This window comes from Channa argus, chromosome 15, assembly GCF_033026475.1.
Source record: "Channa argus isolate prfri chromosome 15, Channa argus male v1.0, whole genome shotgun sequence".
Lineage (NCBI taxonomy): Eukaryota > Metazoa > Chordata > Actinopteri > Anabantiformes > Channidae > Channa > Channa argus.
The window spans coordinates 12,064,833-12,089,889 of NC_090211.1; the positions used below are offsets into that span (position 1 = coordinate 12,064,833).

The following is a 25,057-nucleotide window of genomic DNA, read 5'->3' on the forward strand; positions in this document are numbered from 1 at the left end:
ACTCTACGGGGGCCCATGAGGGACACACAAAATAATAAAGGCACCCTTCAAAGAAGTGTCTTCAGTTCCGTCTTGTTCAATATAATAATTATCGATATGGGGAAGAATTGTTCAGTACCCTCCGAAACGAGTACTATTAAAGAGCGGGCAGATACACAGTATGTGGAGGTAGAGGTACATTATGTTTGGCTCTTATCTTTTATCAGTATCGGTGTCATGGTGATGGACTAGGTGTCACGTTGGATAAGCGATTTGGTAAATTTGGAAGGTTGTTGAATAATGTGAATCCTATTAAACATAGTTGGTTATAGCTGCTGCCAAGACGTTACAGAAAAAAAAACAGTTACTGCTCTGGAGTTGAACAAATTCCCACATCCCGCTCGACATCAGTTTAAATAATAAACAAGACAAGAGAAAATGGGGAATAGAAAAGGAAATTCAAGTGTCTAACAGATTTAGTGTTTTTTACTCCTGTTCCCTTTGTGGTGTTGAAATACAAAAATTAAATGAAATTAAATGTGTATATATGTAGCTAGGCTTGTTTAGTATAACACCTGTTGAGTAACCCTGTAGGGTTGGACTAAATAAATTGTTATACAAACTTTGTGGGTATGTTATACCTAAAGCTTATCAGGCATTTTTCTGCTGGCTACTACACCAGCTTGATGCATTTTGAATGTTTAGGATTTAGTATTAGTTAGAAATAATGTGTTACCTTTATTTTGTTTTTAGTTCAATTCTTTAAAAGAACTGAATTTCCTTTGCCGTGTTGGTTTAGTCCACACCCACCATTCTTGCATTATTGTGTCACTGCTCAGTCATATGGGACTCACACTTATTTGAAATTATACAATCACATCCACTGTAATCCTACACATTATGATTTACACCACAATCTTGTTATTAATGATATTATATTAAATAGCAACTACTTAACTGACATTTATTTAAATTTTTATTTACGTTTTCTTCTGCCTTTCTGTTTTCTTCCCTAATGAGTTCAACCTGTCCCTCCAACTCCTCCAGTCTGCAACACTGATAAAGTTGGAGGGAATCCTCTTAACCAGGTAATCTCTGCACCCATCTGCTGTTACAGTCAGTAACACATCCAGCCTTCTCCAACAGGGCATTTCCCCATAGTCTCTGTCAACCTGCACTGAAGGTAATTAAGAGAGAAAATCAATGCATATTCTGCCAGCACAAGATGAAAGAGTGACATGTTTTTCTGTTCTCTCCTTCAGATCATGCTACTGTCTCCCCAGGCTGAAAGGAACTGGGAGAGTTTGTGCTCAGTCCTTGAAGATGTATTGCAGGACCAGTCACACAAGCAGCTGTTCGCTTTGGAGCTGGGGTCAGGAACCGGGCAACATGTCATACGCTTTGCCCAGAAGATGCCCTTTATCACCTGGCAACCATCAGACATCAAAGAAGAGTCTCGGGACAGGTTTGTGTTTTACAGACAAAGGGTCCCTGTAGTTCTTCTCTTTTATGTTCATTAGAGAAAGTCAGCAATCTCTCATTTATTCAAATGAATGGCTAAAGTAGTTATACTGTCAGATGAGTTACTCACAGTACGGTTCTTAGGAAGTGATTTGTGAGAATCCCAAAAATTTTAAATTAAAACAATTGCATTTGCGTGACTTGTTTACAGTATCAAAGCATACATTGCTGCAACTTATGCAAAGACAGTGTTGCAACCTGTCCACCTGGATGCCAGTGAACCATGGGAAAAATGGGCAGGACTCCCTCGCTCTTCCTGTGATGTTATTGTTGCCATTAACCTACTGCAATACAGCTCTTTCAAAACAGCACAGGTAGGCCTCGTCGAAGACAAATTAAGCTATTCAGCTGTAATACTGCTCTAATGCTTAGTTTATTTACTTCCTGCAATGCCATCAAATACAGAATCTGTTAAACTGTGCGAATATCTCTTTTGTATCACTACATATTTTTTTCTAAGGGTATTTTCAGTGGAGCAGGTCAGATCCTCAGACAAAATGGCCTTTTAATAACATATGGGGTATGTGTCAGTAGTTCAAAGTTTTTACACATTTAAAAATAGCTTCATGTAAGTGTAACAGCTAAATAAAGTCAAAACATCATTTTAAAACAGTAAATCTCTGTCTCCGACGCATTTTAGATGTATGCCATCAATGGCACGATTACACCTAGTTCTAATGAACAGCTGGATGCAGAGCTTCGGAAAATGTAAGTGGACAGTTATTTTTAAATAAGACTCTCCTACATGACAATGTCTGGTGTAGTTATTCTGGTATGATCCAGGTAAACTTTCTAACGCTGCAACACAGGAATCCAGAGTGGGGTCTTCCAGACATTGATGTGCTTAGACAGCTGGCCTATGGCAATGGAATGAGAATGGAGAGGATTGTAAGTCACATTTGGTCATTCTGGGGGGATTGGGAAATGCCATTTATCATTTACACCTATTCTGATTTCTTTCCAGATTGAGATGGAGGAATACTACAAATGCCTCATTTTCAGAAAACTTTAAAAAAAGTCAAACTACAGGAAGGAGATAATGAAACATGTATATAATTGTAATGCTCATTATTGAGGAACCCTTTATTTACATGAATAAAGTTTATCACAGTCTAGACTTCTGTCTTTTTCAAACTAATGGACAGATGTAAAAAAACAAAACAAAACAAAAAAATAAAAACAAGCAAAACAAAATCAGTTGAAGAAAAAAAGTTGACAATAAGAACCAGGTTTTATTAAATATATTTTTAAAATTATTTTAAAGTCAGACAGATCAGTATGATTGAATAAAGAAGTTCACAGATGGCAACTTAAGAGTTACAGAAATCACTAATTGAGTGTAAAACATGCATGCAGTACATCTTGTTCCCTCTGCAAGCAGTCCTACATTGCTGGAAAGCCATGTATACTTGAGAAGAGTAGACACCTGTAGTTAATATGTAGAAACATACGATTGTACTGTGTTTGTATTTAGTTTTGCATCAAGTGTCAGTCACAATAAAGATATGGAGGATGCTATCAGAGTTGCTCAAATTACCATGTCCACTCATGGGCCACTTTATTAGGTACACCTGTTACCTAATGCAAGCCAATATAGCTGCTCTTCAACCAATCTATTATCTAAGGTTATAATAATTATATTAACAGGTGGTTCTAATGTTTTCATTAATTTTAAGGAAAGGTGGCCAAACTCTAGAACCATTTGTTAATATAACTCACTCCAGTTTAACTCGTACATGGTAGAATTAACACTTTTCTGACAGTTTCAACTTAAAAACGGAGCTATTCTAACAACATAAAAGTAAAATTAATGGAAAAGCTGCTTTAAAGGATTGCATTAGTTTGTACAGGTGTATCTAATGATGTGGCCTGTGTGTATATTTTATGGTTTGTAGTTGTGTAATTTCAAGATTTTATTAGTATGTATTTTTTTTTTTTTTGAGGATTAAACGACCATCCAGCTAATTTCTAATCTTCTTCCTATAATATACAATTCCTGCCAGATACTACATTACGGACACTCATCATTCCAAACAGTGCGTTAAAAATTTATTACAAAACAAGACAACATAAGTCTAGTTTGTGTCTGTTTGCATGAAAAGGAATGCAACCAAAAACTACGACTGCAATGTCAAGATGTATCTGGTGAGAAATGAGTTAAAGACTTTTATTACAGGCCTATGACTGTGCTTTCCCTCCCAAGACGTTACTCTTCATCCACATACCCGAAACCTCTTAAACAGCACATACAGATGACTCTCGAGCATTCCTCAGGGAGGAGAGGTTGAAATAATGAATTTCCATTCCATAAAATAATTAAAATTTACCATGCAAATCTTCTTTAGAAAAATATGAGACAAAGAATGGTTATGTCTTTTTTCATCCTGAATTATCATCTTCCTCAACTTTTTTTTTTTTTTACTTTAATACCACTGACTATTTCTCAGATTCAGTTTTTCATATAATAAAGATAAACTACATACATTATAAGCTGAAAAGAGAGAAAAAGAGGCTGGAAGGGTGTTGGTTATGGTGCACTCTTGCGTGGCTTTACTCCGCATTCCTATATTTTAGTGGGGAAAGCCAAGAAGAGCAACGGTTCTGCAACATCATCACAATATTTCACATTGCCACAACATCACAGCAAGGTGGAAGGCGGGAGATGTGTGTGTGTTTCCAGATGGTATCGGAGTCCAAAGTAGGTGAGGGGACAGAGGAAAAGAGAGAGTGTAGTGTGTCGAACCCCGCATCCAGTCAGCTTTCAGTCGAAGGAAATGAGCTGTGCCTCTGCACTGCCTGGGACACCCTGAGGAGCCTGCTGCTGTGGCGGCGGCTGCTGCTGCTGCTGCTGCTGCTGCTGCTGAGGCCCACCAGGGGGAGCCACCTAGCAAGAAATAAGCAAACAAGTAAAAGGATTAAATAAGCTGATGCAGTAAAAACTATCAGTATACTATTGAGCTGATCATTGATTTAGCTAGTTTAGCACAGTATAATGAACAACTGGAATAAAAAGAAACAGGTGACTGACCTGCTGGTACATGGGCTGTTGGCCTGGCATGTATGGCTGTTGGGGATGCATATTGGGGTCCTGTCCTGGCAATGCTGAAATCATGTTTTGCATGCTGTATGGCTGGTAGCCCATGTAACCCATACCATTAGTAGGGGCAGGCTGGGACATGGGGGGCAAACTCTGAGACTGAGATACCACATTCTGCACAGAACAGGCACAAGATTAGTGGGACAGTTCTTTATAATTTAACATGGTCCTAGTACGTAGCGATCAGAAACTAAATGTGGGAGACATACCTGGTAGCCTTGTGTGGGTGTGGGTTGATAATTTGAGTAGGGTGGACTAGTAGTGGGTGGGGCCTGACCAGGTGGAGGAGCAGGCTGCCCATTGGTTCCTGCAGCCTGGTACATGTATGCATTAACCATGTTGGGATCTAGAAGAAAGAGTCACATCAATCACATCTTTAAAAAAAATAACTTATTATCAAATGTTTCATGAAGCAAACAATATACACTTCCTTGTGACCTCCTTACCAGTGGCAGTGCCAGGCATGGCCTGGTACTGTGTTGGTGCAGCCTGCCCAGGCTGGTTCAAATATATGTTATGCATAGGTGAACCCTCCACAGAACCAGCAGGGCTAAAGGTGCCTGGGTAGTTGGGTGGAGCACCAGGCTGGTAAACTACCCCTCCTGCTACATTGGGGGGCAAAGACTGCATCTGTGTAACAGCACACACAAATATCATTTAACATTTATTCCAAACGACATCACAATTTCTGAAAAAGCTTGCAGATTGCAGTATTTTCAAAGTTAAACCAACTCCGTGTCTGTGAAGTTGATCCACTGCGTTGCAAATTAATCCAACAATGCTGACTGCAAGGCTAGTGGGACCTGTATTGTCTCCTGTTGCTGTTTCTTCACTCTTCTGTCAATATGCAGCTACAATAGTCTAACTTGTGCTGTGGCGACACAGCATACACACTTAGTGTGCAAGTGCAGCAGTCTAACTTACTATGCTGCTAGGCAGGAAATATGTGGATGCTCAGAACATGTTATTTATTGTTTCTTGCCAAGAGGCTGACATACTTATATCAGCTCATGCTTTTTTAAAACAAAAATCAACAAAACAATCTGGTTGCATTAGTGAAATGTTCATTCATTTACAGTATTTATGCATTTAAGGAGAAAGGTTAACGTTGCTTCATATGAAGTGAATTGACAGAGTAGATCATTCTTGGAATGAGTTTACCCTAAGGGCTAATGGAGTATGTGTACCTGGGCATAGGGCAGAGAGAAAGCAGGCATCTGGGCTCTCATTTGGACAGTGTGCTTCTGCTGCTCAAGGCGCATCTGCCTCTCCTTCTCCTGCTCCTGGAGGCGCTGAATGGCCAGCTGTCGTTGCATCTCAAGGTATTCCTGTGGTTCAAAAGACAGAAGCACGTCAATGAATGTGACTCAATATCTGATTTGGCGACCCTGAACTCACGGGATTAGCCGAAAGAACCAAAAAAAAAAAAAAAATCTGATTTTATTCGGACGGCCCTATTTATTTACCTGTTTTTTCTGCCTCATGATCTCAAGTTTTTGTGCCAGCTGGATCTGTCTCTGCCTTTCTGCTTCCTCTGCAGCACGGCGCAGCTTCTCTCTGTGCTCGTCACGGAGAGCATTGAGTGCTGCTCGAGCATCACGCACCTGAGCCAGCTTGTCCTGAAGCCCCTCGTAGTACACTGCCAACAACATTCGTAATATAACTGCTTAGAGATCGGACACACAGAGAAAGAAATTCATAAGCTTACACAAACGGGGAGAGTTAACACTCACGTCGCTTCTCATCGAGCTGGTTGAGAATGTCCAGCAGCTGTGGATGCATGTTGTTGATCGACTGGAACAGGGAGAGCACAGCGCTATCATTGGTGATGCTGCGGCCACGCATGTGGTTGCTCTTCATACGGTTAAGGAAAGTGGTGACAGCATTCTGAAGAGCCTTCAGAAACTGCTCATGGTTCTCCTCCGCCTCGCCATTCTGGTACTGCTGCTGAAGGTGGGGATGGCAGTGAAACAAAAGGTCATTTGTTGATTGCCTATGTCAGTTAGCTAGAGATGTAAAACATTCATCTACTCTCAGCACAGCGTTTTAACACACCTCCACTATGCTGACTGGCTGGACAGGGACATGACTTTCTACAGACTGACTGACAGGTGGAGGAGGCTCAGCCAGTGGCTGGGGAGCTGGGGCTGAGGGAGTGGGACTTTTGCGAGCCTCTTCCTGTTTCTTCTCCCAATAAGTTCTGTTCAGGTAATGGGCCAGCTGGAAAATTATGACACAGACATCAGTATGACTCACAGCATTTTTGATGAAACATTTTTGTTTGTCAACAACAGTGTATGTACTGAAGAATAGAAGAAAACCATATGTACCTCAGGGTCTACTTCTTCAGCTGATGGAGCAGAGGAGTTCTAGAGTGAACATAGTTCATATATTGGTCAGGTTAAAATGTATCAGATGTAACATAAAAAGAAACAACTTTTTGTCAATGATTTAAACATATATGACAGTGTAAATAATTAACTGCCACATAGCAGTCTTACCACAGGTGAAGTGTAGAGGTTGCTTACTGGTGGTGCTGAGGATGTCACTGGGGTAGGATCAGCTTTGGGATACACTGAGTATGAGTTCTTGTGCCTCTGCAAGTACACACATTGTTGTGCGTCAGTTTTGTTTACTTTAACAGACTTCTTAGAAAACAATGTAAAAATGTGGCTGGTGCAACCCACCATACGCTCTTTCTCCTCAGCCTCACTTTGAGAAAGGGCAATAGCCAGCTGGAGCTCCTCTTCCTCCTGCAGCGCTGCCTCATCTCTCTTGGGAGGCATCTTGTAAAAAAGTGTATTGGTTTTCCATAGTTCCATGGTAACCAGTGGGATTAACTAGACCTTTTTCTAATCTTATTTCCCTACCTATAGTTTCTAAAAAACAAATTACCTGTGACTGTTGGGACAGCGGGCTGGTCAAGTATTCAGGAGGCAGTTCAGCAGAGCCTGGGGGTGCAGCTTTCCCTTCAGCCTTTCTAAGTGTAGGAGAAAGGGAGGGGTGGCTGGTGAGGAAGAGGGATCAGGGAGGACAAACAACCTTGTAAGTCAGAGGGGAACATGGTGCTGGAAACAACAAGAACTCTTACAAACATAGCAACACGAGATGCAGCGCAACACTGCAAAAACCCTATAAAAAGATCTCTACATCTTTTTCCTACATCCAGCTTTGGATCTACATTTCAACACGTATAGACAAAAGGAAAAAAAGAGAAATCAAGACTTTAGCTTTAAATACACTGATCGGGCATGACATTATGACCACCTGCACAATTTAATGCAATCATATACAGTGGCTCTGCCATAATTCTTTATTAATTTTAAGGATGGCCAAAACATTACAACCACTTCTTCTTATAATCCACTCCACTACCCACTTTGACCTCAATAATAAACACATAGTATAATTATCATCTTTCTGCCATTTTAAACATAAAACTGAGAAATTATAACTATGTCTTATCAGTGTACATTATAAATAAGCACATAGTTTAACAAATTCATTAAAATGAAAACAAAAGTAAAACTCTCCAAGAAAAAATCAAAGTGAATTTCACAGCATGAATGACTTGAACAAAGATAATAAGTAAGAGTCACATAAGACAAGACAGTAAATTTTTTACTCTAGATCACACTACAGATGCCAACAGTGATTACACAATGAAGCTAATTAAGTACTTCTCAACACTGCCAGAGACGGGGCTAGTGGTACTGTCCTGAGCCACCATAGTGAATAACTTTCCATAGACTTACTTGTTAAGCAGCTCAAAGCAGGGCTCACACACACGCACTTCCTTCTCAATGCCAAATTTTGGGATGGTGGAGTATTTAGATGAACACTTCCCACAGAAAATCTGGCCACAGGCTCGACAGTGGTGCTGGAAAAGCACACAACACAAATGAAGGTCAACTTCGACACACGTGGCTATAGCTGAACAGAGGCAACAATAAAAATAAATAAGTGCCCTAGTTAAATGAAAGCCCAGCCTACCTTTCTTGTCATGACTCCAAACTGGACTCTGCACCGATGGCACTCCTCAGCATCAACCCAGTCTGGGGCCTGAAGAAATCAGACACTAAATATTACAGATATGATGACACAATACAAATAACTAAAGCTCTGAGCATACAAAGCATGGCATATTCCTCTTTTGGTGTGTATTACTGACAGTACAACTCTATAGATAAGACTCAACTCTATTCCATTCGAACAAGAACAACAAAATTTCTCACTCTCTCAGCTGCAAACATGGCATCACTCTCCTTCAACTCTGGAAACACATGACCTGTTAAGAAAAGGACCAGTTCAGTGACATTATGATCCTCAATGAATTAAATTGAAAGACTTTATAATAACTATTCAATGCATCTAAAGAAACTGATGTAATGCATACATAGAAAGCAAAATAAGGCCTGCATTGATTTATTAAGATTATGTGAAGTTTTTTCATATAACAAATACAATTCAAAACTAGATAAAGCATTTTCAAAAAGAAAATGATTGAGGAAAGCTTCGGCTGAACTCTTTTTGCTTTTGCTGAAATGAAATGTTGATTATTATATACTGGTTAGGCAAACTTCAAATCCAGTTAGCCTTAAAAACTTCAAAGTCTATTATGTGCTGTCATAGAAGATATCATCAAAGCAATAATTGTTCGAAAGAATAAAAAGGTCCTTTCTAAACTGAAGATTTTAAAGTTACATTGTTTCTACCTGAAATTATATTGAAGTAGATAAGGACCAAATAAACATACGGAAGACAGCAGTTAAATGATAAAGATTAGGATATCATTATTTTCTACATATTTACTTATTATTTTCTATTTATTTCTTAGTTTCTACCTAATCAGTTAAAATTAGCTGGACTAAGATAGGTCACATTAGAAAAACACAGTATACGGTACAGCATACAGTAACAAGAAAAAATTAAATACTGCCTATACACATTTGTCCACTTACCCTCCACTTTCATGATTTGATAAGTATCCTGAACCACTTTGTATTTGGGTTCATTGCGGAAGGCGTGAGCCCAGGCCTGGATCAGGTACAGAATCTTGTTTCTGACATTTGGTTCCGTCTGTTTCTGGTGGTAGAGAGCACCAGAAATGAAAAAGTGTCTTTACACCTTTAAACCCTCCTAGCTTTATCTTTTACATTCGTGTTTCCATAACATTGTTATGACTGACTAAGCTGAACCAAACAACTATAGGTCTGATGACAAGAGGTAAGGAGGGAAGTCCCTTGCTTTCATCTGAAAAAACCCTCCTGTCACAAGGCGATGACTTCATCAGGAAGTTGAAGCAAGAATGGGCTAATGGAGCCTGTGTCACATGGTACAGAAAGGAACCAATCGAATATTGCTAGCTCATGCTGTAACGGTACAGTCAGAAAAGCACCTCGTAAAATCTAATAAGGTATTGACAGAAAATAGTGTGGATGTGTTAACATAATGTTCTCAAACTAGCAAGGCTTGCAGCCTAACAACAGTTACATTAAACAGCATTTTATCAAAATTTACTATCATTAATCTCTGTCCTCACCCTCACTATAGCCAAACTGCATCTCTCCTCTGCTGTTGGAAAGTTGATAAGGCCGGATGCCAAAGGTGATGCAGCTGACTTATTTATACGTAAGAAGGGAAAAGCACTTCAAAAATGTCATCTACTTGTTTATATGACACTTTGTTAGAATGGGATAGGGAACTAAGACATAGTTGCACAGAACCTGATGAAAGGTGAAAAAAACAGACTAGCAAAAAATTATTTGGCAAATATTTAAAAATTATATTTAAATATATAAACTATTTCATTTATATTTTATTATGTCATTTAATCAACCAAAAATGCAAATTGTTTACCAGCTTTAAGTCACTGAAAAAAATGTGCTCTCAGATTTAATTTAACTTTTAAAGATTGTGCTCTCAGATTTAATTTTACTTTTAAAGATTGACTGATGATTGATTAATCAGTCCACCATTTTCAGCCAGTTCAGCTTACAATGAGGAGACGAAAGTAACTAAAACTTAAGTCCATACTTTGTGCAAATGTTTTCTGTCATTTGACTAAAATAACTTGACTGTTGCAATCAAGAACAGTAGATTGCACATTAAGAAGAACACGAGCAAGAAGCCCAATAAAAAATGTATATGAAGGCTACCTTAAGCAGTTCCTTTAGTTCCTCCATGGTTTGTTTACATGCCACTTCATCATGGACTGTCTGGCCACAGTTTTTAACTACTGACTCCAGGACCTTAAACGTAAGGACACATCAATAATTAATACACCAACTGTCTTGTACAAATTGCTTCAATCAAAGCAGTTTTCTTCATAAATTGTGACAAAACAGCAAAATTGTTGATGGTAAGTATTTTTTCACATGGAATTACATATTTTTTACCGGATGAAAAAATTTGTATTATTATCGTCATTATAATAAGATTATTATTTCCTATTATTATAAATTGTCAATATTTTCAACTGCACACATATATCTTACCTCAAGTGCATACAGGGCAACATGTGGATTTTTGTCATTCAGCTTCTTCTTAATGGCACCAATAGCATATTTAGCTCTGCAAAGGCCAAACAATTTGCAAATAGAATATCTTGGCAATCATTTTAATCACCAAAACACGCATGTTTATAATTCTGTATAAAAAAAAAAGACAAAAAACATTCAAATGGCTATTTGAATACAGAAGAAAATATGCACAATCACTCACTGGGTGTCTCCTTGCCGGATAAGATCACAGATTTGTAGGATGGACTCCCAGTCAGTCTCCAGCAACAGCTGACTGGTGGCTTTTTCTGCAGTTACAAGAGATGGTTAAAGATTTTAAATATACATCTCACACCTTGGTTTCCCCAGAGGGACACACCAGAGGCCAAGTTCTACATAATTATTCCTACAGTCATGAACAGAAAAATGTTTTTGTTTTTGTGTATCACTGTACCATACATATTGTCTGTTCACTTTTCCCATTGCCTAAGAATTACCACAATGTTTGGACTTATTTTACTGCATTTTGGTAAATATAAGCTATTCTCAAGCGTACCAGTAAGATTATCTCAAGATTACCAGTACTCATTCCCCAAATACTGCGCTGCCTTATACATTTAATCTAAATTGTTGTTAGGAAACTTTATGGTCATAAAAGCTCACAGTTTTCACTCTAACTTTGGTATTGTATTAATTTGACTACCAGTATTTTTGATCTCCAAGCTGTGTCCCCACATGTAGTTTCAGGACCCTCAATATGCAACTAAGTCAAAATCGTCCTAACATTTTTAAGTGATTGTGTGTTTTAGGTTACTACATCACATGCAAAGAGAGTGGATAAAAACTGGTGGTGTGTGGCTTGACAACAGGTTAATGGCCCAGGGGCCAAAGCAAGTTAATCTGGTAATCTGTGTCAACTGCAAATTAGAAACCGGCATTTAATTTATTTTGATTTAATTAGTATGAATTTACTACCAAGCCTCTGGTTTAACCTGGCATTGGAATTGAAAATTTCAACTTGATTTACAAATCTACCCACACTAACCCACGCATATTGTGACACAGTTGCTGGTTTCTAGGATGTTACTAATGTCAGCTAACATTAATTTGGCCAACTGTCTGTTACTAAAGCCATTTAATCCAGTGATCTAACGTGGCCTACAGAGGAGACAGGTTATCAGATGTTGACTACCTAATCAACCGGTTGTTTACTTTAAAAACACATTAAGTCATAAATGACAATATTATACTTGGCTGCCAAACGTTACGTTACTCTGCAAGTCAAGCCATGAAATCAGCTGGACAATAACTTACAAGCGGTAGCACAATGTTCTAGCTAGCGTTAACTAACGTAGCTACCTAAAGTTAATCTGTCATCTTGTCAATTCAGCCTGATTTTAAAATAGTAAAAAAATACGAATAAGCTTGTTTGACAAAAACTAAGGGACATAATGCAATGTCTTTGCCCCTTGGCTTGTTGTATAATTAACTAAGTGAGCCTATCTGGGCCTCCAAACAATAGCTGTGAATTGTTAGCAGGCTAAATCTAGCTGGCCCGAAAGCCACAGCCCCAGCGTCTGTCAAAACAATACGCTGAAAAACATCGCACTGTGGATCGTAAAAAGCTATCAACTCGGATAAATGTGGTGATAACTTACCCAGAAGCCTCTCAAATGTACCTCCGCCTTTTCCCATATTTGATTCAGTGTCAACGTAACTGTCGAATGGGATTTTCTGGAAACCAGACCCTAATATTTTCAGCAATCAGGTTAGCCTATTAGCTTCACGGCTGACCACGGAGCACAGCTGTACAACTCTGTGTCTACTTCCTACTTCCGCCGCAAATGTAACGTCACACATAGATTTCTCGCTCTAGCGACTGATACATATAACTATGACAAGCCTTTTTACCGTTTAACCGTTTTTAGTTGTATATCCATAATTACATTTCAGATATCACGAAATGCATTTGAGTAGTCAAAATTACAATAATATTAGTCAAATTTATAATACAAGAAGTTTATTACTGCATTCTGACTAGTAAGAATGAACATATCCATAATTACATTTCGACTAGTCACAATTCCTTCGTGGATATCGGGAATGACGTCACGGTGGTCATTGCATGTATTGGAGCTACATAATTCAAAATTCAGATATCTGAAATTTATTTATGACTGGTCAAAACTGTAATATAAGATATCTGCAACTACATTTTAACTAGTCAGAAATTTGATTAAAGATATCAGTAATTACTTTTTGACTAGTCAGAATCTCCCATTGACTTGAATGGGAAAACGAATTGAAGATACCTACAATTCAATTCTGATTATCAATGATGTGAATTCCACATATCTTTAATAAAATTTAGACTAGTCAAAATTGAAATTACAGATATCCAAAATGACATTTTTACTAGTAATAATTTCATTTAAAGATATCTTTTTAAGATTTGAAGATATAACAACAGTGCTGTTGGTCAAAGAAGGAGAGGAGGAAGGTGTGTTTGTAGACAGAGAGAAGAGGAAAGTCAAAAGAGTGTAGGACTGACAGTAGGGACTTTGAATGTTAGGTCTATGACAGGAAAGGATAGAGAGTGGTTTGACATGATCCAGAGAATGTGAGTCCAGGAGACCAGGTGGAAAGGTTGCGAAGCTTAGGAGCCGGGTTCAAATAGTTTTGCCATGGGTTGGATGAAATTAGAGAAATTAGTTTGTGAATGTATGAGCCAATCAGATTTTCCTCTGTTTTTGTTGATGCTGTGTATTGTGAGGTTTAGTTAGATTAAGAACCTTAAGTGTAATGATGATGTCATTAGTGATGTCATTTAACTGCCTTTGAACTTTACTTTTGAAGTTGTCCTTTAAAGTTTCCCTTTTAAGATTGTTTAACTGGTTGTTAAACTGGAAGCAATTGATTTGTGAACCTGTTTGTGAAATTACTATCCACAAACGTGTACTGTAGAATTATTCGGCTAAGTTTAAAAAACGTGGATTTGAATAAATGTTCCGTACTCGTCATACAACAATCTCTGGAGTGGATAATTGTTGGACCACCGGATACATGTAAGATCACCTCTACAGTGAGGAATGTTCTAGAGGTGAAAATAGTATCAGAGAGGTTGATGATTCTGAAGCTGGAAATTCAAGGCGTTGAATGTTGTCAGTGGTTATGCACCAAAGGTAGAAGAGAAAGAGAAATTCTGGAGTGAGTTAGATGAAGTGATGCAGAGCATCCTCAGAGGTGAGAGTTGTGATTGGTGCAGATTTTAATGGACATGTAAGTGAAGGGAATAGAGGTGATGAGAATCTAATGGGCAGGTTTGGTCTTCAGGACAGGAACACAGAAGAACAGATGGTGATAGACTTTGCAAAAAGGATGGAAATGACTGTAGTGAATACTTTCTTCCAGAAGAGGCAGGAATATAGAGTGACATATTAAAACAGAGGTAGAAACACTCAAGTGGACTACATCTTATGCAGACGTTGTAATCTGAAAGAGATCAGTGACAGAGAGTGTAGCCAGACAACACAGGATGGTGGTGTGTAAAATGACTCCGGAGCTATTTCCAGATTGAATTTAAACAACTTCCTCAATAAAGTAACTAATCTAATTTAATGCACAAAAGCTGAGTTTACTATTACCTGTGCACTAGTAATATTCACTTTTGATAGGGTGGAACCTATCAGAAAACCTATGCTTAAATCACACTACAAATGAATAACTGCCATTTTAAACATAAATACTGTAGATGAGTAACGTTATCGACTGGTGATTGATGATAAATGATTAGTATACTCACAATTGTGATACAGGTCATTGTTAATATAAAAGCTGTTCTCAAAAACATTGCACTAATTATTTACAATGTAGATAGTGCCCTTGTCTAACTATGTTTTTCCCATTACGTATGCACAGTAAAGTAGAGGATACTGCCTTACTGTTTCCACAGCACAACTCCAGTAACACTGGTAAAGACCTGCTTAGGTCATGTATGAGTCACTACCTGGTACTTAGGACACTGATGTCCATTGTTGTGGTGCTGTAATGCTCTGTAAAGTGCCACTGTGTCACTCTGTCCACTGTTGTCACACACAGAAAAAGAAAAAAGTGATGGAGCCACACATTCCTCCACTTACTACAGCAGTACATGCCAGGATGGGCTTTAAATGCAATAAACAAACATTAAATAATACAGCTTGAAAAAAAACTGAAATAACATCATGTTTGCATCTGAGTCCAAGGTTGTTCAGATCCCTGGGATTCTGTGCTCATTTTCTTTTAAACTCTCTGTTGATAAATAAATTCAAAGAAAATGAGCACAGAATCCCAGGGACCTGAACAATGTTCCTGGAATAAAGAATTTTACACTTACACAGAGACGCAATGAAACATATGGGAACACACACACACACACACACACATATACAATGATGTTTTCTTTTATTTCAATTTAATATCATCTAATTTTTCTTCTAAATAATAGTCTGTTTTGATAAACAAATTGTAGGAGCACTTAGAGATCAACTGGTTTACAGCCCTTGCTTGCTTACTGAAGGAATATATTTTTATGATGAGAATGGAAGATAATAGAAAGAAGTTTTATTTATTTTTTGCCCCTAATATAGAGTAGCTGAGACAGGGAAGACAAAATAGAAAATAAGCACACACACACACACACACACACACACACACACACACACACACACACATTCTTCTCAACAATATGGCGCCACAAGCAAATGCACGCACATCCCCATTGTTCTATTGTTTCTTTCAGCAGAACACATGGCAGTGTTTACATGAAACATTTAAACAAACGTCTTCTCTCCAACACACGCTGTTATATATTTTTTTATATATGTAATTGTAAATTATAAATTGTAAATATTGGACACACAAATTTCTTCAGTAGAGAATTTGTAGAATCAAAACTTTTATTGCATTTTGACTGACAAACAAAGAAAAGGTTATGTGAGGATATCAGGTATGGAATATTGAAATGAGTTCAGTTTTCCCTAAACAGCCTCCTGTGGCTTTTCAAAAAAAAAAGCAAACTGGAATAACATTAAATATAAAATAATTGTGAGGAGGGAAATCAAAATGAGAAAAAACAGGTTTGTCACTGGTTGGGGTACATTTGTGGGAGTTGAAGGCATTCAGGCAAGGGAAGTTAGACATAACCTTTGACTTGTGTGGCGGGTGCCCTACGAGGACTACTTTCTCCACTGCTGAATGTGGGTGACCCTGGGATGCCAGGGGGACTTGACCCAGCATAGAGCAGAGATCCTCCAATGAGTAGTAAGGCAGAAGCCCCCCAGCCGACGTAAAGGGCTGGGCCAAGCTCACGCTTATGTGGAGCTGCCACATGTGGGTCATAGAAATCCCTGATGATAGAGTGGGCAGTCCAGCATATAGGCACAAGGTAGAGGAAGCCTGCAATGGCAAAAAGGGCTCCTGAGATGCGAGCAATTCGGGCCTTGAGGCTGTTTATGCCGATGCACTTAGTACACTTGACTCCTAGGACCCCAAGAGTGAGAGCCAGGCCACAGAGCAGGATAGAGAAGACAGTGAGACCTCTTGCAGCCTGCATGTCACTAGGAAGAGCCAGCAAGCTGTCATAGACCTTACACTGGATCTGACCTGTGCTCTGCACAATGCAATTCATCCAAAGGCCCTCCCAAATGATCTGAGCTGTCACTATGTTGTTGCCAATGAAGGCAGTGACCCTCCACAGGGGGATGATACAGACTACCGCCCCACCCACCCAGCCCACAATGCACATTACTAGGCCGAGCAGCTGCATGCCTGTGGTTGCCATGGTGAAAGGTATGGTTTAAATCAGATGGATTGGTCTTGATTTTAAGTCTCTGTCGGTTGCAGATGCCCCAACTGTAGCCCCACAAAGAAACGATGACAGTATTGGAAATGTTGTGCTCCTCTACTGGATCCTCAGTCTTTGGGTGATGAGGTGATGAATTCAGCCCTGGATAGACAGGAACAGGTATTCTGAAATCCCATAAACTAAAAATATTTATTGGACATTCAAACAGTGGTGCAAAATTTACAGATACATACATATTATTAACTTGTTAATTCTTACAACAATTCTTACAAGCTTTTAATTCTAATTAATCAAGCATGAAAAGACTAGTGGAGCCTATGTTTATCATAAATATTTTGGCTGACTGGGAGGCCCATGTTCAGTGGATTCCAGTGAGAACCACAGAGAATAGCCTTCTTTGACACGGCTGTGGGTGTCCAGCTACGCCTTATTGGGTGAGTGGATTATCTCAGAAAAACATGAGGAGACTTTGAACACAAGCAGCTTTTATAAAGGCTTGTAGAGTGGGCCAGGAGGACTTGCATCATCTATTTTTCACGGCTCTATCTGTACCCTCCTTGCAAATAATCAGTTAAGTGAGTTCTTCTGATAGATTGAAAAATCTCACAAGATTAAGCATACTCATTAGATCATCATGTGCTAAGCAGTTGCCCACCTGAGAGGAATAAACTGTCTGTTCTGATTGGCCTACAACTGTTTTGAAATATTGTGCACCAATTCATAGTAATATATGCTTCCATCAAAGGCACCTGAAAGCCCCCCAGACTTTAGTTTAAACCTGGAGAATCTCGAGCTTTTCTTTCATGAAATTAATGACTTTTTCTATTAAGTATTCTACTAAGAGCAATTGATAATATCCTATACAACTATTTCTAAAACTGGGATTATTACTTTTAAACTTCACTTCATAGATAATAAAATGTAATACTACCAAGATATCCTAAAATTATTACAATAAATGTTCTTTATTTTTAAATGAACTAATATTACATGCACAGTGTTTTATAAACCAGACAAATAGTTTTTAGATATTTTAAAAAGGTCCACAGTGCATTGAGAGAGAGTATTTTTAGGATATTTACCTCAAATGGAGTATGTTGGACTCCTCTGCTTTTGGAGATGATCCACTAGTTAATGTCACTGCTCCTTTCCCTGTGTTGATCAGCTGTGGATGCCTGGAGTTGCCAGTGAGGCCTTGAGAAATCACTTCAGTCCACAGGAAGGCTGGAGGGCGGAGGAGGCTCTATCTCAGACGTCAGGTGAACTGCAGTATGGAGGGTACAGCTTTGACACCCAGCACTGGAAAGAAGATGGGGTCGCCCTCCAAAGTGCAGACGCAAGTCTGTGTGGCAGTGGGCAGAAGCATGCGCTTGTGTGCATGGCCGTGTCAGTTTGTGAATGCGTGAATGTGTTTGAGTGTGTCTTCCAGTGCCTGGTGTATGAGTACAATGCCTTGCTGTTCTGCTGGGCCCTCCCTCCCCACTCCTCAGTGTCCCAACCCTGCCCTTAACATCCATCCATCCCATTTTCTCCTCTTTTTTGACTTTGGCACACTTGTTCACTTATTAGAGCCTACTCTTTTCTTCTGCCCTCCTTGTTCCTTTTTAGTCTGTTTACAGGTTTCATTGAAGTTTTCAAGAGTAGGGTGTTAGTCCTTATGCAACCATTTGTTCATTGTTCTGACAGGGACAATGTGGTTCATTGATTATCATATGGATTATAAAATTATATATTCATCATGCTGAAAGATTACAAATTTTGAATTAAGCTTGATGTTTATATGCTGCAAAAACCAGAACAGATGATTAACGGGGCAGCATTTTTGCCACCATGCAGGCGACCAGGACTGAAAAATGGATGAAGCTTGTCAGTGAACACATCTGTGAATGTGTAAATGTGGACTCCGGATTCTGCACAGTAAAAGGAAACATGGCCCTCTGCGTAGTCGAGAAACACGCCCACCTTCCTGGGTCTCTGCTGTAGAGCCAACAGGGTGACAGGAGAGGTGTTGGCAATGTACTGGCCTCCAGCTTTCAGGCTTAAAGTCCAGAAACCATTAGCAGGACAGACAGTAAACTTGCCCTTCCTGTTTGTAGACTGTCTGACAACTCCTAGGTTCCACTCGATCTTTTCTGCAACTTCCACCTCCCAGTAGCACCTTCCACTGTCAAAGCTTTCTTTGGCCAGCACGTTTGCCACACGGTCAAACCTCTGGGGGTGATCTGGTACTTCTTGAAGCTTGTCCGTGTGTCTAACGTGTTTTCTGTCATCTGAGACAGATAGGACAGGGTGGGCTGTCTTTGCACTCAGATTGACATCCACTAAGAGAGTAGAAGAAGAAAAGGGTCACTTGGCATGGACAAAGGGATGGAGGGGCCTTAAAGATCATATTTTAATTTATTTCAATTAAAATCTTCCCTCCCCATTTTTGTACAGTCCATAAAATTATTTATGTGTGGATAAAGCCTTACCTGCATATTTCTCTATTCTTTTAAGTTCTGTTAAATAAAGAGCCATGAGAAATGGAATATGACTTTCAGTGAATTTATTGAAGGATGCTGATTCAATACAGAAATAAAATTCCTAATACTGACCAGATTTAGAGAGCCTGTTGACTTCTATTTTTATTATTTCCATCACGTCTGACAATGCTCGTCTGGTAACCCTGATGCAAGGGTCAGTGTCTATGGTAACCGTGGACCAGTCCTTCATCTTAGAGGGACAAGACATATGTCACTGATGGTACACACATTCACTGCTTCATAATTCCGTAGATGAAGGTACTTACCAAAATAACTGGCTTTTTCTCATCACTTTGGTCACCATTTGCAGGAATCTGAGGATCAGATTCAGCTATCTCCCTTCTCAACTCCTGGATCTCCTGTTTGAGCTCTTTCACTAGTGTTTCTACTCTCTTCTCCTCTTCTCTCTGTCTCTCCTCAATTTCTGCAATGACGGCTTTGTGGCTCTTCTCCATGGCAATTACCAGGGCAGAGAAGACTTTCTGGCTCTCACGCACCTCTCTGAGGTAAGAGTTCTGGTAGAACATCATTGTCATTGTCACTCAACTGCACACATTTTCAAGAATAATGATAAAGATTCTATTGGAATCATCAACATACCTTTTGAACTTCAAGTGAATATTTCAACCTTTCTATCTTCTGAATTCTTTCCTGAATCATTTGCTGAACATCTATAACCTGCAACAGTGTCACAAGCATACACAAATGTGTCTATTTACCATATTAAATTTTATGTTATGCTATGTTATGACAATGAATGACAAAAACAATAAAGTACCACGTCTTCATCAGGAGGCTTCTGTGGTCGAGTCCTCCTGTAATTGTCAGAGACCTCTGCCAGAATGCGGTTGACATTGAGGTCAGGCCTGTCTGTAAACAATCTCTTACAGTGAGGGCAGTATTTGGACTGGTGTCGGGACCAGTAGCGGCAGAGGCAGGACAAGCAGAAACTGTGCCCACATGGTATGGTAACTGGGCTGGTGAAGATGTCTCTACACAGAGAGCACAAGAAGTGCTTTTCAGGGAGGAGGCTGATGGTAGAGGCCATACTCTGAAAATATTAATAGAGTAATGTCAACAAAATATTTAAAAAAGTCTTTTTGTGTTGTTGTTTTTTATTCAAATGCCTTTGTGGCTCAGCATGTACTTGAGGGAGTGTTTTGTATAAATGGTAAATAGGATAACTGGGAAAGCCAAAGCTGGTAGTTACAGTGAATTGAGAAGTGCTTTAGGATTCACATTTATTAGGAAGTATTAATACTGTAACAGCTTCTACATTGTAAAGTTAATACTAATTAAAACTAGTATGTATTAGTCTAAATCCATAATGTTAGTAATTTAATACTGAGTACCCATGAATATATGACCAATTGTGAAAGTATGCAATGTTCTGTAAACTTTATCCTGTAGATGATAAAGGCCGGCATAGTTTTTGCTACAGATATGTTCTTTAGTTACACCAGTCACAAGATAAATCTGATGAATGCAAAAAAAAAGTTGAAATAAACGTCTCTGGTAAAACTGCTAGCAGCTCATGAATTTTGAAATATGACATGGAGCTCCAACTATAAGTGCTTGAAAATTGTACTTGAAGAAATGTATACATTCCACCACTGTATAGTATATGAGTACATTACCTATTGTTACATCACTGCTTTTTACTACTACACACTGCAAAATATTTCATCTGACGTGTTTTTTATGATATCTGCAGTGTTATATAAAAATTTTGTCTTGATCTACATGTACTGACCACTGAGAGAAGGAAGACTTACACAGAAATGTAAAAAGACATGCTAGTTATTAAAATCTATATAACATACAGCTTGTCAAGACAAAATGGGACATTTTGTTCTTAAACACTTTAGCATTGGTTTCTCATTATACATATATGTATATACACATACATATAGGCGTATATACCCGTGTATATATATTTGTGTGTATAGAACAGAACAGAATGTATGTTAGACTTTCATCAGTAACCTTCATTTCACTGGAACTGAAAAGCTCCCTACAGTCAAGCCCAGCCCTGTTTATTGTTTTGCACCACACTCTTCTTATTGACATTTCCACAGATATTTGAATCAGAAACGATTTCTTTGTGATCAAAGACAAACAGACCGGCAAAGAATGAAACCAGCCGAGTCAAAAATGTAAGTATGTGGCCAAACAGGTAGTAACTGAATAGTTTTTTTTACGTCACAAGACAGCTACTACTTACCACGAAACAGCTGAAATACTGAAACTACTGAAGTTTTAAGTTTGTTTCTCATGAGTATTGTAATTCCTGGCATTTGACTCTGTTGTATTCTGACGTTCATGTAGGAAACAATCTTATATTATGTAACAGGTTCATAAATGATTCAGAGGTCTGATTTCTGCCTGATAGTCCGATAGTGGTGGCTTTTCTGAAAATGTAACAGTAGCTAAAGGCTAAAAGAGCCAAGTGTGGTCTTACCTTTGTATTGATCTCGTCCAGATAGCACAAGTTCAGTCTGTAGAGCCTCTGTTCACAGTATCATGTACAAATCTAAAAGAGACAGCTAATGGTTTATGCTCCACAGGTGTACTAAGGTGTGTATGTGTTACCGAGGAAAGGGGCAGTACTTTACACAATGAAACCACTCAGTTGAGACTCCACCCTGAATGTTATCTGAGCTACACTTTAACTAACACACAGCAAGACACCAGGAAATGCTGAATGTTAACTAAAGTGCTATACAGTTTACCAAGCAAGTACAAATCATACAACAATCACAGTGTCAAAAATCATAACATTTATTTAAAATTTATAGCATATTATAAAACAGTAAAGTATGTGTACTATTTTGGGGAAAAAAGACAAAAAGGAGTCTGATTCAACACAAAAGAAGCTGTACATTTCCTTGTCTAATCTGGTATCAACTCAGCCTTACAGCTAAGCAGCAGTTACACACCATGACCGAGGACGTGCTTTTTACCTTTTTTCTGAAAAACAGCACCTAATGTTACTCTGTCAGGCTCGCGTATTTGCAAAGAAGCGATTGATAAAGATTGAGTTGAAGTTGAGTCTGGCAGGCGGCGCCACTCTGTTCTCCATATGCTTAATAGCTACCTGAGCTGTTCCTCCTGCTGACCCTCCAACCGCACCACCTATGACGCCATAAAGAACCATCCCCCCAGGCCCCTCTATCGACCCGAACAGTGTTCCCATGACAGCTCCTACAACAAAACCAATCCCCAGTCCTCTGGCTATCGAAGTTCTGAGCCAGCCATTGTCCATCTCTGCCTTGGCTCTGATCTCAGCACCAACATCTGCAGTGTAGGCATCTTTTCTGTGATACAACTCCTCCGCTATGTACTGCTTCTCCATCTCAGTCCATGCCTTCTCAATCTCTGCTGCTCTCTGCTTCCTGAGCCTCTTCTCTTCTTTCTTCACACTGTCCTCTGCTTTCTGGAAAGTTCTGCTGGTGAAGTACCCCCCTCCTAGTGAGGCCACCATCCACTCTATCTTCTGCAGCAGCTCCCTGTCCCGGCTGCGATCTCTCCAGTTCTTGTTGAACAAGTGAAAACGTCCACCGTACTTCTCAATCAGCTCTCTCAGGTGCCAGTTATTCTGCACCCTGTTTTCTAAGGCAGCTTCCTCCACATTATCTTCACAAGCGAATAGGACCATGCAGTGCTTCAAGCAGTGCCTTCCAAAGCGTTCCTTCATCAGTTTGGCGGTTCTCATGTCATTTGGGGAGATTTTCTCTATGTCAAAGGCAACAAGAAAGGCATGAGGACCAGGGATAGATAAGCATTTAGATCTTCTCAGCTCCATTTTCCTCTTGGCTTGAGATATATCCTTGTCATAGATGTTTGGTCCATTAATTAGAACAACTCGCCTACCAGCCAGTTCTCCAATATTCTTCTTGGTGCCAGAAATGCTGGTGATATTCTTCAAAAACTCTTCCCTCCCGAGAATGGCATTGGTAAGTAGGAACTGAGAAGGTCCACTGCTACCAACCAAAATAAGCCTCAGTTCTGCATTAGATACTGTGAAAATAAATAATTTAAACTTGAAAAAGAAGTCGCACCTCCTGAATGCACAAAGGCAATATGCATTTGATATTGGCCATTATTGTATAGTGCAATTTGAGACACACCACAATTATGCAATTTGTACAGAAAACGGACCGCATTTAATAAAAAATAACCACATTCAATACAATTATAGTATATACTGATAAGTGCTGATGAAATTCAAACTAACATGATGATTTGAGAAACCTTGTAGTTTTGTTGCCAAAGTCAAAATGAAGCATAATAGTCATTTCAATGAGATAGCTTACCTTTCTTTCTTTTATCCATTTGGCAGAATTACAGCACCAAATAATTTTTTTTTCAGTTTGGATTGTAATAGAGTTTTTTGCTTTGCTTCTAGAGTGAACTCATCCCTGTAAGAGTTGCATTTATTCAGTGAAATCTGATGCATATTCTTTTTCCTAATGTTGCTCTCCCTCTCTCTCTCTCTCTCTCTCTCTCTCTCTCTCTCTCTCTCTCTGTCTCTGTCTTTGTTGACATAGTATGTTGGTATCAGATTTATTATTTAGTGGAAAATGTCCTCAGGGTTGGAAGCTGGCACCAGAGCATTCTCATTTATTGACATCTCAAATCAAATACTAGGATTATTTAAGGAGTAGTCTGTTGCCAATTGTCACATTTTAGTATTGTTTTGTAAAGGATTAGAGCAAAGTTTTCTATTTTGTCATCATTGTATTTATTTACATACAGACACAGCTGTTTTCTATAACAATAATTATTAAAAGAGTTAATTAGAGTCAAACAGGACTTGAAGAGATGTTTGTTCATATTGGCTTTTACATTAAAATCTTGATTAAAACTGTAAACCTGGTGAATGATTTTTTTCTTTTTACAATTACAATGAAAATCCATTTAAATACAATCATTTGAAATGTGATCTCACAAGGTTACTTCACTGTCTCTGTTGTTGTTTTTCTGGGTTCAGGAAAATCCATATCTCATTAACTTTGTTTGATGCTGTGTGCATTTATATAATGACTACTGTCATATTTGTTGTCACTGCAACAGCAAATATCACTGTTTACGAAACTATCATACAAAAAAATAAAAGACATGACAAAAAGCCTGCACTCACCATTTGGATGTCCATGAATATTGTGAGGTTATGGTTGTTTGTAAAAAACTTCTGGAGCACAGGCTGAGGACGATCCTCATATGCTTTATGAATAGCTAAACAAAGCTTTTGTTTTAAGAGCTAAAACTTTAAATCTTGTTTTTCTGTGAAACTTATTCTTTATTCTTTTTTTCCTTTATCGATAATTTCACTGGTACTGTCATTTTTCATAGACTCCTGTTAACTGTATCCTGTCAACTGCTGCAAGAAACGGTCACATTTTATTGAGAAACTTTAAGTTATCTAGTATAAGATAATCATACATTTTTTAGATTAATCATAATAATTTAGAAGTTGTAAATACAAGTCAGTGCTTCTTCAGCACCTGGGCAGGAGCTGGTGATGGGAAAGAGAACAAAAGTGACTGTGAAGCACACACAATAAAGCTATTTTTCATTCATCAACAGAAGA

At 38.7% G+C, this 25,057-nt stretch overlaps 5 protein-coding genes across 14 annotated transcripts; 1 reads left to right on the plus strand and 4 right to left on the minus strand.

Annotated features, from left to right (window-relative positions):
• The first annotated feature begins 31 nt into the window (after positions 1 to 31).
• Positions 32 to 2,577, plus strand: zgc:103625 (methyltransferase-like 26 B). Of its 2 annotated transcripts, XM_067476390.1 has the most exons (7): positions 32 to 1,162; positions 1,242 to 1,444; positions 1,652 to 1,814; positions 1,961 to 2,020; positions 2,141 to 2,208; positions 2,310 to 2,388; positions 2,465 to 2,577. In XM_067476390.1, exons 2-7 carry the CDS (start codon positions 1,245 to 1,247, stop codon positions 2,510 to 2,512), a joined length of 618 nt encoding a protein of 205 aa, XP_067332491.1. In that variant the 5' UTR covers positions 32 to 1,162; positions 1,242 to 1,244; the 3' UTR covers positions 2,513 to 2,577. The 2 variants fall into 2 exon arrangements, with proteins under 2 accessions (XP_067332491.1, XP_067332490.1); XM_067476389.1 differs by having other exon boundaries at positions 2,310 to 2,562.
• Positions 2,578 to 2,712: 135 nt separating this feature from the next.
• On the minus strand, positions 2,713 to 12,896 carry hgs (hepatocyte growth factor-regulated tyrosine kinase substrate). Of its 7 annotated transcripts, none has more exons than XM_067476381.1 (20): positions 12,756 to 12,896; positions 11,321 to 11,405; positions 11,095 to 11,170; positions 10,756 to 10,848; positions 9,559 to 9,676; positions 8,833 to 8,885; positions 8,591 to 8,659; positions 8,353 to 8,477; positions 7,493 to 7,604; positions 7,285 to 7,383; positions 7,099 to 7,194; positions 6,928 to 6,966; positions 6,653 to 6,817; positions 6,331 to 6,544; positions 6,064 to 6,236; positions 5,785 to 5,925; positions 5,044 to 5,227; positions 4,807 to 4,943; positions 4,529 to 4,711; positions 2,713 to 4,384 (listed from the first exon to the last, which is right to left on the minus strand). In XM_067476381.1, exons 1-20 carry the CDS (start codon positions 12,790 to 12,792, stop codon positions 4,262 to 4,264), a joined length of 2,322 nt encoding a protein of 773 aa, XP_067332482.1. In that variant the 5' UTR covers positions 12,793 to 12,896; the 3' UTR covers positions 2,713 to 4,261. The 7 variants fall into 7 exon arrangements, with proteins under 7 accessions (XP_067332482.1, XP_067332484.1, XP_067332483.1 ...); XM_067476383.1 differs by having other exon boundaries at positions 6,331 to 6,541; positions 7,493 to 7,577; positions 9,559 to 9,682; XM_067476382.1 differs by having other exon boundaries at positions 7,493 to 7,577; positions 9,559 to 9,682.
• Positions 12,756 to 16,918, minus strand: cldnk (claudin k). Its single transcript, XM_067476391.1, has one exon. It carries the CDS (start codon positions 16,916 to 16,918, stop codon positions 16,271 to 16,273), a length of 648 nt encoding a protein of 215 aa, XP_067332492.1. The 3' UTR covers positions 12,756 to 16,270.
• Positions 16,907 to 22,060, minus strand: btr02 (bloodthirsty-related gene family, member 2). 3 transcript variants are annotated; one of them, XM_067476386.1, is made up of 8 exons: positions 21,926 to 22,060; positions 20,243 to 20,515; positions 20,065 to 20,142; positions 19,731 to 19,979; positions 19,537 to 19,654; positions 19,414 to 19,440; positions 18,025 to 19,263; positions 16,907 to 17,083 (listed from the first exon to the last, which is right to left on the minus strand). In XM_067476386.1, the coding sequence occupies exons 2-7, from the start codon at positions 20,510 to 20,512 to the stop codon at positions 18,719 to 18,721; spliced, it is 1,287 nt and encodes a 428-aa protein (XP_067332487.1). In that variant the 5' UTR covers positions 20,513 to 20,515; positions 21,926 to 22,060; the 3' UTR covers positions 16,907 to 17,083; positions 18,025 to 18,718. The 3 variants fall into 3 exon arrangements, with proteins under 3 accessions (XP_067332487.1, XP_067332488.1, XP_067332489.1); XM_067476387.1 differs by having other exon boundaries at positions 16,907 to 17,106; XM_067476388.1 differs by having other exon boundaries at positions 16,907 to 17,121.
• A 284-nt stretch (positions 22,061 to 22,344) lies between these two features.
• LOC137100215 (GTPase IMAP family member 9) lies at positions 22,345 to 23,894 on the minus strand. The gene is made up of 2 exons (XM_067477872.1): positions 23,781 to 23,894; positions 22,345 to 23,484 (listed from the first exon to the last, which is right to left on the minus strand). Exons 1-2 carry the CDS (start codon positions 23,797 to 23,799, stop codon positions 22,463 to 22,465), a joined length of 1,041 nt encoding a protein of 346 aa, XP_067333973.1. The 5' UTR covers positions 23,800 to 23,894; the 3' UTR covers positions 22,345 to 22,462.
• Between the last annotated feature and the right edge of the window lie 1,163 nt (positions 23,895 to 25,057).